Raw genomic sequence first — 13814 nt, forward strand, 5'->3', positions numbered from 1 at the left:
CCCCTTTGGAATCCTCTTTGCATTTGCAGGTGCCAAAAAAAATGGGAAGAGTCCATATGAGCGTCCACCATCTCATTTGGAATCCTCTTTGCGTTTGCAGGTGCCAAGGACTGATCCAAGAGGACCTGGGGAGGCTGGAGCTGGGGATGTCCCCAAAATGGTCACGGGGACAGCGTGAACCGGCACCCCCTTCCCAAACAGAGCAACGGGAGCATCCGCTCGCCCCCGAAGGCGGCCGGCGGGTAGGCGAACATGGGCGCCCCGTTGGTGGCATCGAAGAAGGCCACTCGCCCGGCCTCGTAGTCCAGGTAGACGCCGATGGCCTTGGGGACAGCGAGCAGCTTGATGGGGACGCTGGGGACAGCGAGCGCCTGGTAGCGGCTCCCGCACTGCCCCACGGCCCAGATGCCCGAGCCCGGGTTGACGCTGAGCCGGCCCTTCCTGCGCACGGACTCCTTGGCCACCCCGATGGCCCAAGCGTCGCCGCCGTCGCCCACGGCCACCTGCCAATATTGGCGGCCCCCGGAGAAGCCGTCGCGGGCCAGGACGCAGCGGGAGGCGTCGAAGCGCTTGGGGTGGTCGGGGAGCACTTGGCGGGTGTCCTCCCAGCGCACGCTCTTCCCATCCGGGGAAAGGGCGAGACGCGGATGCGCCGTGTCCGGATCCAGGGTGACGCTCACTGGGGACGGCAAGAGATGGAGGCGTTAGAAGCACCCCATGGGCATCCCCTATGGATGCCCCCTTCATCCTCAGCCTTCGCCCTGCTGCAAAACCCCCCGTGCAACCTCATCCCTGCTCCGGACCGGCTCCATACCTTGGAATTTCAGCAGCGTCTCCTTGAGCGCGGCGTTTTTCCCAAGGCAATCCAGGGGTTTCTCTCCCAGCTCTGCCTTCGGGATCTCCTCCTCATCAATCCTGGGGAGAAAAGAGACCTTTCTGATAAGCATTGGGGTCCCCAGAGCAATTTTCATATCAAGAACAACTTCATAGAGGATTTTAGTGAAGATTTGGCCCCAAGGAGTCATTAACGACCTCCCCAAGGAGCTTTTGCTGACCCAGAGCGCCCGTTCCCTGTGTTTCCACCCCAGTTAATGCCTACAGGGCCTTGGCTTTCCGAGGAGGGACATGACTCATTCCAGAGGTTCATTCGCCATCAAATGGGTCAGAGGAAACGTCCCCTCCCTGTGTCAACAGCAGGGCCAAAGGAACCAGCTCTTTGCCCTGGAATGAGGAGAAAACTTGGTCCCAACCCCATCTTCATGGTCCCTAGAGCCTGAGGGTCATAAGAGGATGGGATTTGGGTGTCCATCACCGTAAGGAAGATGCATAAAGGAGCCACAAACCTGCTCAAGATGCTCCCGATGTCCTACAGGAGAAAGATGAGAGAAGGAAGGTGAGTTCAGAGCAGAAAACCCAACGCGATGGTCAACATGACCACGCGGCTGGTGGCACCAGCGATGCTCTTGGTCAAGGGTGGTCCCCAAGCTCCCACCTGCAGGAATTCCCATGCCGGCTGCTGGCACTTCCCTTCCAGCTCCGCAATGTCCTTGCCGACGGATGCGACCTCCTGGGAGAGCCGCTCCGCGTTCTCCTCCCGCTTCCTCACGATATCCCGATCCAGCTCCGCCAGCCGCTCCAGGAGGAGCCGCTCCTGGTCCTCCAAGAGCTGCCGGAGCTCCGCAATTCCCGACGTGACCTTCCGCCTCTCCGCTTCCACCCGCTCCTGTCAGGAAGTCCAGGACATGGGATGGGAGATGGGTTGGGAGATGTTATGGGCAAGCGGTTTTGGTGCAGAGCAACACTCAAAACTATTTATTTTTCCATCTTTTCCATGCCAATTTTGCTGTTTCTGGGCATTTTGTGGGCTGTCATCTTTGCACCTCCGGTGCCACGGACCTTTGACCAGCGGGAGAGGCGGAGAAGCAGGATCATAAATTGGGGAAAAAGGTCAGAGAAAAGGAAAACAAGGCAGGAAAGAGGCCTCCCATTGCTGGGAATCCTGAACATTCCCAGCCTGCCAAGATGTGTGAGGAGACACGGGAGAAATGGGAGCATCTCTGCATCTACCCCAGGGCATTCCCAATTCCCACGTGCCAGAGGAGCAGAAGACCCCAGAAACACGAGTCGTTTCCATTAATCCCTGTGTCCATGCAGGATAACTCCAAGAAAACAGGGAGAAAGCCACGGAGAACAGAGATCCAGATGCTTACGAGGAGATCCAGGCTTTTCCCTTCCTCGGATGCTTTCAGTCCCAGCAGTTTTTCCCTCCTGTCCTTCAGGACTTGCACATGGGCCTGGAGCTTCTCCTGCAGGGAAGGACCATCCCATGGATGCATTTTCCCCCCTCCATCCCGTTCATCCCACCCGGCTGGACCCACTTCCCTGGATTCCCCTTTGCTTATTAATGGGATAACCTGGAATTTTTCCCCATTGCTGGGGAAAATTCCTGATGCTCCAGGAGAGGAGAAAGGCTCAAGCCAAGGAGCGGAGCAGACTAGTGGCTTTAAGTCCCTGTGGGAATTCTGGACCTCAAATGGCCTTGATTTAACCAAGAGGTTGGTCCATGTGACCTCCTGAGGTCCCTTCCAGCCTGAATCAAAGGATGCTCCCAAATAATTCCAGGATCAACATCTCCGAGCTGGAAAACCAAGGAAACCCGGAGCAAAGAAGCTCCTTCCTCGGGTCTCCTCCTACCTTGTACTCCTCAGCCGCCTCCTCGATGGGGACCACGGCGTGATCCCGGTGTCCCGGCGATTCCCTGCATTCCAAGCAGATGGGCACCCGCTCCCGCTCGCAGAAGAGCTTCAGCGCTTCCCGGTGCTTCCCGCATTGCCGGTGGCCGTTCCCGCGGAGGCTCAGCCGCTGGGCCACCGCGATGACCTTGGCCAGCTCCCGGTTGGGCCGCAGATTCCCGTGCGGAGCCGTTTCCCGGCACCGCGGGCAGGAGAAGGGGCTCCCGGCGCCTTCCCAGCGCCGGGAGATGCAGCCGCGGCAGAAGTTGTGGCCGCAATGGATGGACACGGGATCCTGGAAGAGCCCCAGGCAGATGGGGCAGGAGGCTTCGGCGCGGAAGCTCTCGGCCATGGCGGGATAACGGGAGCCGCGAGCGCCCGGAACACTCCCAATTTATCCCAATTTATCCCTTAACCTCACACCATTTCCCCAATTTAAACCCCACACCTTTTCCCGCTCCCCACCTTTGCAACCTCCAAATTCTTAATTGCAATTAAAACCAGCCAAACTGCAAATTATTCTCCCTCCCCATCGTCAACCCCTGCTGCTAATTTGAGCCGCGGGCGACGCGACCGCAACCGCCGGCTTCCGCATCAGCCCTGGGCGGGACGCGGGCCTATAAATACTTTTATTGCTGCTTTCGCTTCTCTTTTTTAAGCAGAACGCTGTTTCTTTTGCATTTTTACAGGCTTGGGGCTATGCTCGCCTTGCTTCTCCTCCAAACTCCCCATAAACGGGACAACACCAGGATGCGCAACGGGATTTTTCCTTTCTCTTCCCCCACCAAAAAAACCCTTAATTCATCCAAGCTGCAAGAGCAAAAATTAAAGGAAATCACTCACTGTGTTGCTGCCCCTGGTGTTTTTTAAGTGCAAATGGGGCCAATTTGCATCGGGATCAAGATGAGCAAGGAGGTGACGCATTTTCTGATTGCATCTTATTTGCTTATGAGCTCCTTGGGGTGCTGCTGCTTTCCGGTGCAAAGAGCTCAACGTGCAAATACAATTTTGCACTTGCATTTTTTTGGATAATCCAGCATTAACGAGGAGCCAGAGCAAGGAATAAGCCAGGAAAAACGCATGGAGCAACAAGGATACCCCAAAGGGGCATCACTGATTCTTGCATGGGGGCTTTTCCTCTTCTTCCTCCCTCAGGATCAGAAAATCAAGGGTTTCTCCAATAAAATGAGGCTGTTAATGAGTGTTAAATCACCTTGAACAGCCCCATCTGGGTCTTCCCCACACCTTGCCCATGTCCTGGGCTCTATTTAAGCTCAACCCTGGGTTTTTAGCCCCAACTTCTGCTTGTTTTCTCTTCTTCTTTCTATTTGAGGTTTGTTTTACTAAGATTTTCCCCCCAAGTTTTTTTTTTTTCCCTAATTTTGACTTTCTAGTATAGTAATCTAGGTAGAAAAGTGGGCTGGAGAATGAAGCAGCCTAAAAAGATGTTATTTCCTTTACAAATTAGCGTTTAATTTGCCCATAAAGAGCATGATGCAGGACCGGTCTCAAGAGGGAGCTGGCGGCTGCTTTTTGGGTGAAGAAACACCTGGATTTTTTGCAAGAAAAGCAGAATTAGGCGCCTCATTCCTTGCAATAGGCAATTCCCACCTGGATTTCCCATTCGACTTCCCTCTTCCATGGACTCTGCTTTTTATCCATGTCTTTTTCTCCAGGTTTTTGCTCCCAGTTTCCCCCTGGACTCAGTGGGGTGACTCTTCCCTTGTTGAGTGGTGGATGCCAGGTTTTTTTGGGGGAATAAAGGGATATTTGGATATTTTGGGAGGGTTTTGGACCTCCAGGGCCCTCTCGGAGGGCTCGGCCCATGCGGAGCGCTGGGGACGGAAACGCCTTTTCCTGACCCGGCGTCAGAGGAAAAGGAAAGCGGCACCGGGGGCCCCCCATGGCCGCGCGGAGCCCGGATGAAAACCTACGGAGCGAAGCCTCCTGCTCCATCTGCCTGGAATATTTCCGGGATCCCGTGTCCATCCACTGCGGCCACAACTTCTGCCGCGGCTGCATCTCCCGCTGCTGGGAATGGTCCACGGGCGACTTCCCGTGCCCGCGGTGCCGGGAAACGGCTCCGGAGCGGAGCTTCCGTCCCAACCGGGAGCTGGCGCGGGTGCTGGAGGTGGCCAAGAGGATGAGCCTGGAGGTATCCCGGGAGGATGCGGCGGAGCCGGGGGGATGCTCCAGGCACCGGGAGCCTCTCCGGGTTTTCTGCAAGGAGGACGCGGCCCTGCTGTGCGGAGTGTGCCAGGAATCGCGGGCGCACCGGGCGCACGCCGTGATTCCCGCTACGGAGGCTGCCGAGGAATACAAGGTAAGGGGGATATTTCCATGCTCATCCCTGTCTGAGCATTCCCGGTGGGATGCGATGGGCCCCTCATTACCCTCCGGTGAGGTCCTCAAGGCAGCACAATCCCTGGAACCTCATCCCGGCTCCTTGTCCCCAAAGCCAAGTCCCTTGGGAAGCGGCAGAGCAGGGAGCGCGATGGATTTTCCGCTGTTTTGGTGCCCAATGTCTAGTCCAAGGATTCCCTATGGAGGGAATCCTTCCCATCGGCACTTGCTGAATGATCTGCAGATGTCCCCAGCCTCCAAGAAGCCACTTGGTCCCCCATTCCAATGGCAAAAGGTCCTTTTCCTTCCCGCAGGGACAAATCCAGGCCCGGGTGCAGGCCCTGAAGGAAGAACGAGACCAACTGCTGGCCCTGCGAGAGGCTGAAATGGGAAGGAACTGGGAATACCTGGTAGGAACGGGATGTCACTGCGGGATGAGGTTGGGATGCAGGAGCTCTGCCACAACTGGGACCCTTTGGAGGTGCCAAGCCAAGAATTTGTGTGATTTTTCTGCTAAATGGCATCAGGAAAATAACAGGAAGAGTCTGGAGTCTTCCAAGGGATTTGGTTGCTCCTTCCTCTTCCCTTCCTGCTAATAGGAGAAGACCGAAGCGGAGCGGCGTCAAATTCTGTCGGAATTCCAGCGGTTGCGTCTCTTCCTGGAGGACCAAGCGCGGCATCTCCTGGCCCATCTGGGACAACTGGATAGAGACATAGAGAAAATGCAGGAGGAAAACGTCACCAGCCTCACCAAGGAGATCTCCCGCCTGGACACCTTGATCCAGGAGATGGAGGAGAAGTGCCAGGAACCAGCAAGGGAATTTTTGCAGGTGAGGATGTCGGGAGGGGAGGAATTGCTTGGATCCCTCTGCCTCCTGGATATGTTTTGGCTCTGGGTGTTGCTTCCCAATGCAGCCAAATGTGGGTTCCGAAGCCCCATTCCTGCTTTTGGGGTTGAACGAGGCGGTTTGCGGTCAAAATTCCCCATTTACGGCATTTCCTTCTCTCCCTTCCAGGACATCAGGAGCACCTTGAGCAGGTACGGGGCTTCCCACCACCACCGCGGGCTTGGGAAGGGGACTTGGACCTTGTGCCCAAGGGCAGGAGAACATTCACCAAGCAGGGGCTAAATTCCCAAAGCTGCAGTCAATGAAGGAAAACCCATCCCAAGCTCCAGCATCCATAGGAGAAACCTTCCCTCCTTGCTCTGCTGGAGCAAGGAAACCTCGAGGCCCCAGAGCGTTATCGGTTAGAGGCGCCAAATGCTAATTTTTTATGACCTAAAACAACTATTTCCACCCATTTTAACATGCTGCTTAAATCCCATGCCCAAAAAAGCAGCTAGACACGTGCTGGAGCAATTCCCTCTGAGCAGATGGATCCTCACTTCTTTCCTCCTTCCTTTCCTAGGTGCGAAAAGGGAAATTTCCAGCAGCCCCCGTTGATTCTTCCGGAGCTGGAGAAGAAAATCGGTCACTTCAGGGACAAGACCCTCATTCTGAAGGAGACATTGAGGAACTTTCAAGGTACTTTCAAGCAAGGACCCTTGATACATGATGCTTCTCCAGGCCCATGTTATATTGACCATCTCAATGTCCCTTTTCTCCCCTTTTTTAGACATCCTGATGTTTGAGCTGCCTGAAAAGAGTAAGTTCTCCCCCAGCGTGGGAAGGAGAAGCCGATGGGTGAGGACCTCTGTGTCACCCCTCATAGATGTGACATTTGGGGAAGGAAACGTGTGTTTTGGTCCCTAGGCAAAAAAAAAAAAAAAAAAAGAGGAATCTCCCCATCTGATGCTGGTGTGTCCTCCTCTTGCCATGGGGCTCTTTCTTTCCTCCTGCCCCTTTTCCTACTGCCCTTGGACCTCAATGTCCTTCTGATCTGGCCAAACGGCCTTCCGATGCTTGGATGTGTCCAAATGTCCCCATCCCAATGTTGGGAATGGAGGAAGGGGGATCATCCCATGGGATAGAGCAGGGGGACGGGCACTGGGGACATCTGTCCATCTTCTCGCAGCGAAGGTGACTTTGGACCCCAGCACGGCCCATCCCCAGCTCGTGGTGTCCGCGGACGGGAGCAGCGTGAGATGGGAAGACGCTCATGGAGATCCGGACAACGTGGGCCTCAGCGCCGACCCCTGCGTGTTGGGACGCGAGGGAATCATCTCGGGACGGCTCTGCTGGGACGTGGAGGTGGAACCCAAAGGTTCCTGGGCTCTAGGGGTGGCCAAGCAGCCCACGAAGAGCACGGACGGGAGCAACGCGAGCCCCGAGGTTGAGCTCTGGTCCATGGGTCTCTGCGAGGGCCAGTTTTGGGCTCTCACCTCCCTGGAGCGCACAGCGCTATCCCGGAACCAGATCCCCAGGAGGGTCCGGGTCTCCCTGGACTACGAGGGGGGACAAGTGGCGTTTTTTGATGCCGATACGAGGTCCCTCATCTTTGCTTTCCCGGCAGCCTGTTTCCATGGGGAGAGCGTCCATCCCTGGTTCCTGGTCTGGAACGAGGGCTCCCAGATCACCTTGTGCCCCTGAGGGGACAAAGCTCCATTTTTCCCACCAAACAAATGTCATCCTTGTCCCCAGCTTGGCTCTTCCCACTTTCTGAAGGACTGCAGGATGCTGCCACATTCCCGCTTGGCCTCTCCCCCAGTTCTGTTATCCCATAGGATTAAGCATCAACGTGGGTCTGTAGTCACCTATTTTGGGGACATCAGTGGGTGCCCCTTGGCCCAACGGGATCTTGTGTTGGTCTGCGGCCAGCCTGGCTCTGCAGACTTCAATGGGATATAAAGATTTCCATGCCGGAATGGTCTTCCCTGTCTGGTTTTTCAGTGGATAAGCAAAGACACAAGAGCATCATGGATCTCTCCATGGTTCATGGGGTGGTGCAAAGAGCGTGGTCCCCTATGGATAGGGTGATGTGGCTCTTGGCATCTCAAGGATGTTGGTGACAAGGTCAGGGCGAACTGGGTCCCATTGGCTGCAGGGAGGGGGACAGAAGCTCTTGGCTGGATGGAGATCCCGCTCTTGGAGCTGGGATGGTGCTGGGATGGTGGACCAGGAGGAGCATCCCAGATGCTCTTCTTGGAGCAGAAAGACTATTCTTAACCCTCAAAAAATGAAGGGAAGGTGCACAGCGAGCCATGGTCATGAGCAGAGTCTCACGCAAACCTTTCTGTAGACCTTTGGTTACTTTATTGGGCCAAAAAAGAAGCCTTTTAGGCTTCTTATCGCACCCATTTCTCAGGAGCGATAGGAGGGATGGATCCTTGTGCTTTTGGTGGGGACATTGGAACGGGGCTTGGTCACGGGGTACATTTTTTATTTTCTTTTTCTGCACTCAACTTCCTCCTGTTCTCTCTTTTAGTTCCCCTTCTTGGTTCTATAATTGATCATGCTGATTTATTTCAGTGGTGCCTCTTCCTCTTTGGGGCTTTCTCAGAAGAAAACAGAGTTTTTCCAGGAATCCGTTCAGGTGAATTCAGCTGGCAGGGCCATTTCACCCCATCCCTCCAGCTTCTTCCCCCTCCAGCAATTTCTATTAAACGATTAAAACCTATTAAGCTTAATCACCCAATCCTGGATGGTCAACGGGGAGGAATAGGATTTTGGAGGCAAGGAGGAGACATATAATGGTGTGGAAAACCTCTTTTTGGAGGAGTTTCGTGGTCCCAAGGGCTGGAGATGATGAAGAGGTGAGATGCACCTACCTCTTGAACAGATACCGGATAAATAACCCTCCAGAGAGGTGCAAGAAGATAAAAATGGGCTTTTTCACTTAAAATAAATAGCAGAAATACAGGTAGAAGGGGAAAGCAACTCTCCAACCCAAACCAAGCGTTGTTATTTATGGAGAAAGGACATGTCCTTGTGCAGAAGAACATGGGAACAAAACACACTGGGAAGAGCCATAAACTCAACGTGAGGATTCGGTCCATTGGTTGCAATGAAGAAGAGGTGTCCCCAGGGATGTCCCTGCATGGGGACATGGGAATAAGCTCCAGTTTTGTCTACTTGCTCCAGCATTACGGTGTACCAAGAAGCCCTGGATGCCACCCTGGATCACAGGACCTTCTTGAGGGGCTCCTCAAGGACAGATCCTCAGCGGAGACCCGAATCCCACCCAATCCAGGGGGGACATCAGCCTCCCAGCCCCAGACCAGTCCTCAGCGGGCGCCCGTTGGCCGATTTCTTGCAAACGGGCCCCAATTCCCATCTTGAACCACGGGAACATCCTCTCGCCGCCGAACGACGCTCCGGCGTAAGCCAAGATGGGAGACGCGGCCTCCGGGCTGAAAAACGCCACCCGGCCCCCGTCGTAATCCAGGGAGACCCGGATCCGCTTGGGAAGGGGGCTGAGGCGCACGTTGGCGCGGGGGGACGTTAGGGAATGAAACGCTTCCAGCGCCCAAATCCCGTCCTTGGGGCTCAATCCGAGGGGACCCTTCCTCTTCACCGACCCACAGGCCACCCCCAAGGCCCAAACGCCCCCCGGATCCACCTCGACTTCCCAAAAATGTCTTCCCGCCAGGAAGCCCTCGCGGGCCAGGACGCAGGGCTCGAAGTCGAATCTCTCCGGGTTGTCGGGAAGCTCCCGAGGAGCCAGGTGGCCCCGGGCTTCCTTCAGGTCCTCGGAGATGCGGAGGTTGGGATGAGCTGTGGACGGATCCAGGGTGACCTTGGCTGGAGATGGAAGCGGGAATGAGGTGGGCGGAACCCTGGGAGATGGTTGGGAGGCTCCTCCGGCTCCGGCTTCGGGATTCTCCAGCTTTTGGGATTTGGGAAAGGGAAAACCCCACGGAAAGGGAATGGGGGAGGCACAAATGCACCTCGAGCTCTTGGATCTTCCCTTCCAGTGTCCCCAGAGGAGCCAATTTGGGTTTATAGGAGCACCAGGAGCATCAAACCAGGGCCACCCACCCCATCTTTCCCCTTCCTTAATGCAGGGAACCGCTTTTCCTTGGATTTTGCCTCTTCCATGAGGCGGAATTCCCATCCCCTGCCATTCCCGGGATGACTTACTTGGCTCTTGCAACTGGAACATCAGGCTGTCTAGAGAGGAGAAAGATATCACGGGATCAGGCCCCTTTTCCATTTGTTTTCCCATGGGATAAGCAGGGGAAGGAAGAGGGGACTCATCTCTGCTTCCCAACCAACTCATTTTCCTTGGGGAAAACTATCCCAAATTGTAAGTTTAGCTGCATTTATTCGTTCTCCTGGATTTGGGAAGCAATGCGCCCTCTCCCAATCCCGCTGGATACCTTGGCATTTCCTCAGCGTGTATCCAACGAGGATGTTTTTCCGGACAAATTCTTCCAATTGTCTTTCCAATTCTGGGGAAATCTCCATTGGAGGGTGGAATTTCAGCTTCTCCAGGCTGCAGGGAGCAAAATCCGTGTGATCCAGCTGATTCCTCAGGATTTGGCCCCATTAAGTCACCAAATGGGGGGATTTGAACCCAAAATGCCACAAGGGGACAGATAGTGATTCCAGCTTGGGATCCAACCTTGGGATCCCACATGGAGGACCCAAAGTTCATCCCAAAGTGCAAAGGGGCCACAAACCTGTTCAGGAGACCTCGGATTTCCTAGAAGGGGAGAGAAGGAGAGAAAAGAGGGAGTTAGGGAAGAGCAATAGGGAATATTATCCTTTTTTTTACAAAAATGATGTGTTTTTACAGCATTGCGATAGCAGAGGAAGACCCCACCGATGGCTTCATGTTTGCAACAATGCAGGAACAGAGCAGGGAATTTGCACAGCTGCCACAAATGGGATTTGCCGAATTCCCACTGTTTTCCTGCCTGCTCCAGAAAGGCTGAATTTGGACTCCCAGGTCTCATCCTGTCACTCCGTTCCTGCTTCTCCCACTAACCTGGATCTTGGGGCTCTCACCTGCAGGAATTCGCTTGGGGGCTGCTGGAATTTCCCCTCCATTTCCCAGATCAGGGTGTCCAGGTGGGACACGTCCTCCATGATCTTGTTGTCAGCCTCTTCCTGGACCTTCATGATGGCCCAATCCAGGTCTTCCAGCTGGGAAAGGAGGAGACGCTCCTGCTCCTTCAAAAACTGGCACAAACGCTCGAATTCATCCACGATCTTCTTCCCTTCCTCTTTGGTTTTCTCCTATCGGGATCAGAAATGGAGACCAAAGGGATGGAGGAGCAACAGGAGACTCCCCCGAACAGCAGAAACTTGGATAATACTGGGAATTTCTGGGGAGGGGAAGCCTCAAAGTGAATCCAAGTGCAGCCCAGCTCTCCCTATGAGCTTTGGGATGAGCTCCAAGTCGTTCCCCATCCAACAATATTATCTCTCCGGCACAGGGATCGCAGGCTCCGTCTGCCTTGGTAGATAAGGACAAGGTCGCAAATTGCAAAACACCCTGGGAAGGGAGTCAGAGCCGTCCCGCTCCGATATATAAGCAAGGAAAGTTGGGATAGGAGGGAATGGGATATTTTGGTCCTCCCGCTCCCTTCCTGCAGGCTCCAAGGGTCTGCTCCTCCTTGGAGCGAGGCAAGGCTCGGGATTAACCAAATCACCCCCATTTAGCCTCAAAACTCACTGCAGAAGCACGGGGAGAGGCTCCCATCGAAGGCACCTACCAAATAGGAGCTCCCGGTCTTCCTGGATCTCCTGCTTTCCAGGAATTTTCCCCGCTCCTCCTTGAGCGCCTGCAGACGGGCCTGGATTTCTTCCTGAGCGAGAAGATGCTCTTGGAAAAGGCCCAAAGGGGCATCCCGGAAAAGAAGCGCTTCCCGTTTGGCTCCCTGGGAAAAGAAGCGCTTCCCGCAATTCCGTACCTTGTATTCCTGGGCGGCCTCTTCCGCGGGCACCACGGCATGGAAGCGGTGGGCCCGGGAGCGCTCGCACACCACGCAGATGGGGCTCAACTCCACCTTGCAGAAGAGTTTTTGGGGTTCCTGGTGCTCGGGACACGTCGCCTTCGCGCCCATCCGCGCCGCGACGCGCGCGATGCTGCCCAGCTCCCGGCTCGGTCGGAAGCTCCGCTCCGGAGCCGCTTCCCGGCACCGGGGGCAGGAGAAGGAGCCATGGAGGCCGTCCCAGCAGCGGGAGATGCAGCCGCGGCAGAAGTTGTGGCCGCAGTGGATGGAGACGGGGTCCTGGAAGAGCCCCAGGCAGATGGGGCAGGAGGCTTCGCTGTGAAGGGTGTCCATGGGGCTCCAAGAGGCCATGGTCCCGGGAGCTTCATGGACCAGGAGGAGAAGGAGGAGGAGAAGAAGAAGGAGGAGGAGAGAGGGAAGGAGAAGGAGGAGTAGGAGGAGGAGAAGGAGGAGTAGGAGGAGGAGAAGGAGGAGGAGGAGGAGGAGAAATAGGAGGAGGAGGAGGAGAAATAGGAGGAGGAGGAGGAGAAATAGAAGAAGGAGGAGAAATAGAAGAAGGAGGAGAAATAGAAGGAGGAGGAGAGAAAAAGGAGGAGGAGAGAAAAAGGAGGAGGAGAGAAAAAGGAGGAGAGAAAAAGGAGGAGGAGGAGGAGAAAGGAGAAAGGAGGAGGAGGAGGAGGAGAGAAAAAGGAGGAGAAGGAAGAGGAGGAGGAGAGGGATAAGGAGGAGGAAGAGAGAGAGAAAAAAAAGAAGGAGGAAGAGAAAAATGAGGAGGAGAGAGAGAAAAAAAGGAGGAGGAGAAAAATGAGGAGGAGAGAGAGAAAAAGAAGGAGGAGGAGGAGAAAAAGGAGGAGGAGAGAGGAAAAAAGGAGAAAAAGGAGGAGGAGAGAAAGAAAGAGAAGGAGAAAAAGGAGGAGGAGAGAAAGAAAGAAGGCAAAGGAGGAGAGAAAGAAAGAAGGAGGAGGAGGAGAGAGAGAAAGGAGGAGGAGGAGGAGAGAGAGAAAGAAGGAGGAGAGGAGAAGAAGGAGGAGGAGAGAGAGAAAAGGAGGAGAGAGAGAAAAGGAGGAGAGAGAGAAAAGGAGGAGGAGGAGGAGAAAAGGAGGAGGAGGAGAAAAAAAAGGAGGAGAGAGAGAAAAAAAGAACGAAGAGGAGGAGAAAAAAAGAAGGAGGAGGAGGAGAAAAAGGAGGAGGAGAGAGAAAAAAGAAGGAGGAGGAGGAGAAAAAGGAGGAGAGAGAAAAAAGAAGGAGGAGGAGGAGAAAAAGGAGGAGGAGGAGGGGGAGAAAAAGAAGGAGAAGGAGGTGGAGGAGAGGAAGGAGGAAGAGGAGGAGAGAAAGAAGGAGGAGAAGAAGGAGGAGGGGGAAGAAGGAGGAGGAGGAGAGAAAGAGGAGGAGGAAGAGGAGGACAAGAAGGAGGAGGAGGAGGAGAGGAAAAGGAGGAGGAGGAGGAGGAGAGGAAAAGGAGGAGAAAGAGGAGAGGAAAAGGAGGAGGAGGAGAAAGGGAAGGAGAGGGAGAAGGAGGAGAAGGAAAAGGAGGAGAGGGAGGAGGAAGAGGACAGGGCCTTGGGAAGGAAACAAATCCCACCCTTTTGGTCTCCGAACTGGCTTGGAGAAGGGGACAGACATCCAGGACAGCCCCAAGGGTGTTTGGGACTTGCTGCCTTCGAGATCTGTGTGGCTTAGGGTGTATAGAAAACATATAGGTGTTTTAGGGCGGAATCGGGTTGTTTTGGGGGCAGATTTTGTTGCTTTCGGCAGGAATCCGGCTCTTTTAAGGGTTTAAAGCAATTTTTGTTTGGGGGGGGAAAAAAAACTGAGCGCCTAACGTGGGGCTCGAACCCACGACCCTGAGATTAAGAGTCTCATGCTCTACCGACTGAGCTAGCCGGGCTGCTTATAGA

The 13814-nt window shown here is 54.7% G+C and overlaps 3 protein-coding genes and 1 non-coding gene across 4 annotated transcripts; 1 reads left to right on the plus strand and 3 right to left on the minus strand.

Moving 5' to 3' along the window:
* Positions 1-161: 161 nt before the first annotated feature.
* On the minus strand, positions 162-3084 carry LOC104577556 (E3 ubiquitin-protein ligase TRIM11-like). Its single transcript, XM_088529640.1, has 6 exons — positions 2695-3084; positions 2211-2306; positions 1493-1723; positions 1344-1366; positions 815-915; positions 162-679 (listed from the first exon to the last, which is right to left on the minus strand). The coding sequence occupies exons 1-6, from the start codon at positions 3082-3084 to the stop codon at positions 162-164; spliced, it is 1359 nt and encodes a 452-aa protein (XP_088385766.1).
* A 1551-nt stretch (positions 3085-4635) lies between these two features.
* On the plus strand, positions 4636-7626 carry LOC104577555 (zinc finger protein RFP). Its single transcript, XM_088529663.1, has 7 exons — positions 4636-5055; positions 5390-5485; positions 5675-5905; positions 6092-6114; positions 6486-6601; positions 6693-6722; positions 7092-7626. The coding sequence occupies exons 1-7, from the start codon at positions 4636-4638 to the stop codon at positions 7604-7606; spliced, it is 1431 nt and encodes a 476-aa protein (XP_088385789.1). The 3' UTR covers positions 7607-7626.
* Positions 7627-9161: 1535 nt separating this feature from the next.
* Positions 9162-12267, minus strand: LOC104577551 (zinc finger protein RFP). The gene is made up of 7 exons (XM_010225031.2): positions 11875-12267; positions 11677-11769; positions 10967-11197; positions 10639-10661; positions 10336-10451; positions 10097-10126; positions 9162-9757 (listed from the first exon to the last, which is right to left on the minus strand). The coding sequence occupies exons 1-7, from the start codon at positions 12265-12267 to the stop codon at positions 9162-9164; spliced, it is 1482 nt and encodes a 493-aa protein (XP_010223333.2).
* A 1464-nt stretch (positions 12268-13731) lies between these two features.
* TRNAK-CUU (transfer RNA lysine (anticodon CUU)) lies at positions 13732-13804 on the minus strand. Its single transcript has one exon. It is a non-coding gene; the product is annotated as a tRNA-Lys (tRNA).
* Positions 13805-13814: the final 10 nt, after the last annotated feature.

The sequence above is a fragment of the Tinamus guttatus genome, unplaced genomic scaffold, assembly GCF_059628265.1.
Source record: "Tinamus guttatus ecotype Peru unplaced genomic scaffold, ASM5962826v1 Tinamus_guttatus_pri_ptg000334l, whole genome shotgun sequence".
Taxonomy (NCBI): Eukaryota; Metazoa; Chordata; class Aves; order Tinamiformes; family Tinamidae; genus Tinamus; species Tinamus guttatus.

Coding starts and splice junctions, on each gene's coding strand:
- LOC104577556 (XM_088529640.1), bottom strand. CDS start 3,084: ATGGCCGAGAGCTTCCGCGCCGAAGCCTCCTGCCCCATCTGCCTGGGG. Junction 2,307..2,694: donor AGGCGGCTGAGGAGTACAAG/GTAGGAGGAGAC, acceptor CCTTCCCTGCAG/GAGAAGCTCCAGGCCCATGT. Junction 1,724..2,210: donor GGAAAAGCCTGGATCTCCTC/GTAAGCATCTGG, acceptor ACTTCCTGACAG/GAGCGGGTGGAAGCGGAGAG.
- LOC104577555 (XM_088529663.1), top strand. CDS start 4,636: ATGGCCGCGCGGAGCCCGGATGAAAACCTACGGAGCGAAGCCTCCTGC. Junction 6,115..6,485: donor ATCAGGAGCACCTTGAGCAG/GTACGGGGCTTC, acceptor TTCCTTTCCTAG/GTGCGAAAAGGGAAATTTCC. Junction 6,602..6,692: donor GACATTGAGGAACTTTCAAG/GTACTTTCAAGC, acceptor CCCCTTTTTTAG/ACATCCTGATGTTTGAGCTG.
- LOC104577551 (XM_010225031.2), bottom strand. CDS start 12,267: ATGGCCTCTTGGAGCCCCATGGACACCCTTCACAGCGAAGCCTCCTGC. Junction 11,770..11,874: donor AGGCCGCCCAGGAATACAAG/GTACGGAATTGC, acceptor CTTCTCGCTCAG/GAAGAAATCCAGGCCCGTCT. Junction 10,662..10,966: donor CCCCAAGCGAATTCCTGCAG/GTGAGAGCCCCA, acceptor CTCCCCTTCTAG/GAAATCCGAGGTCTCCTGAA.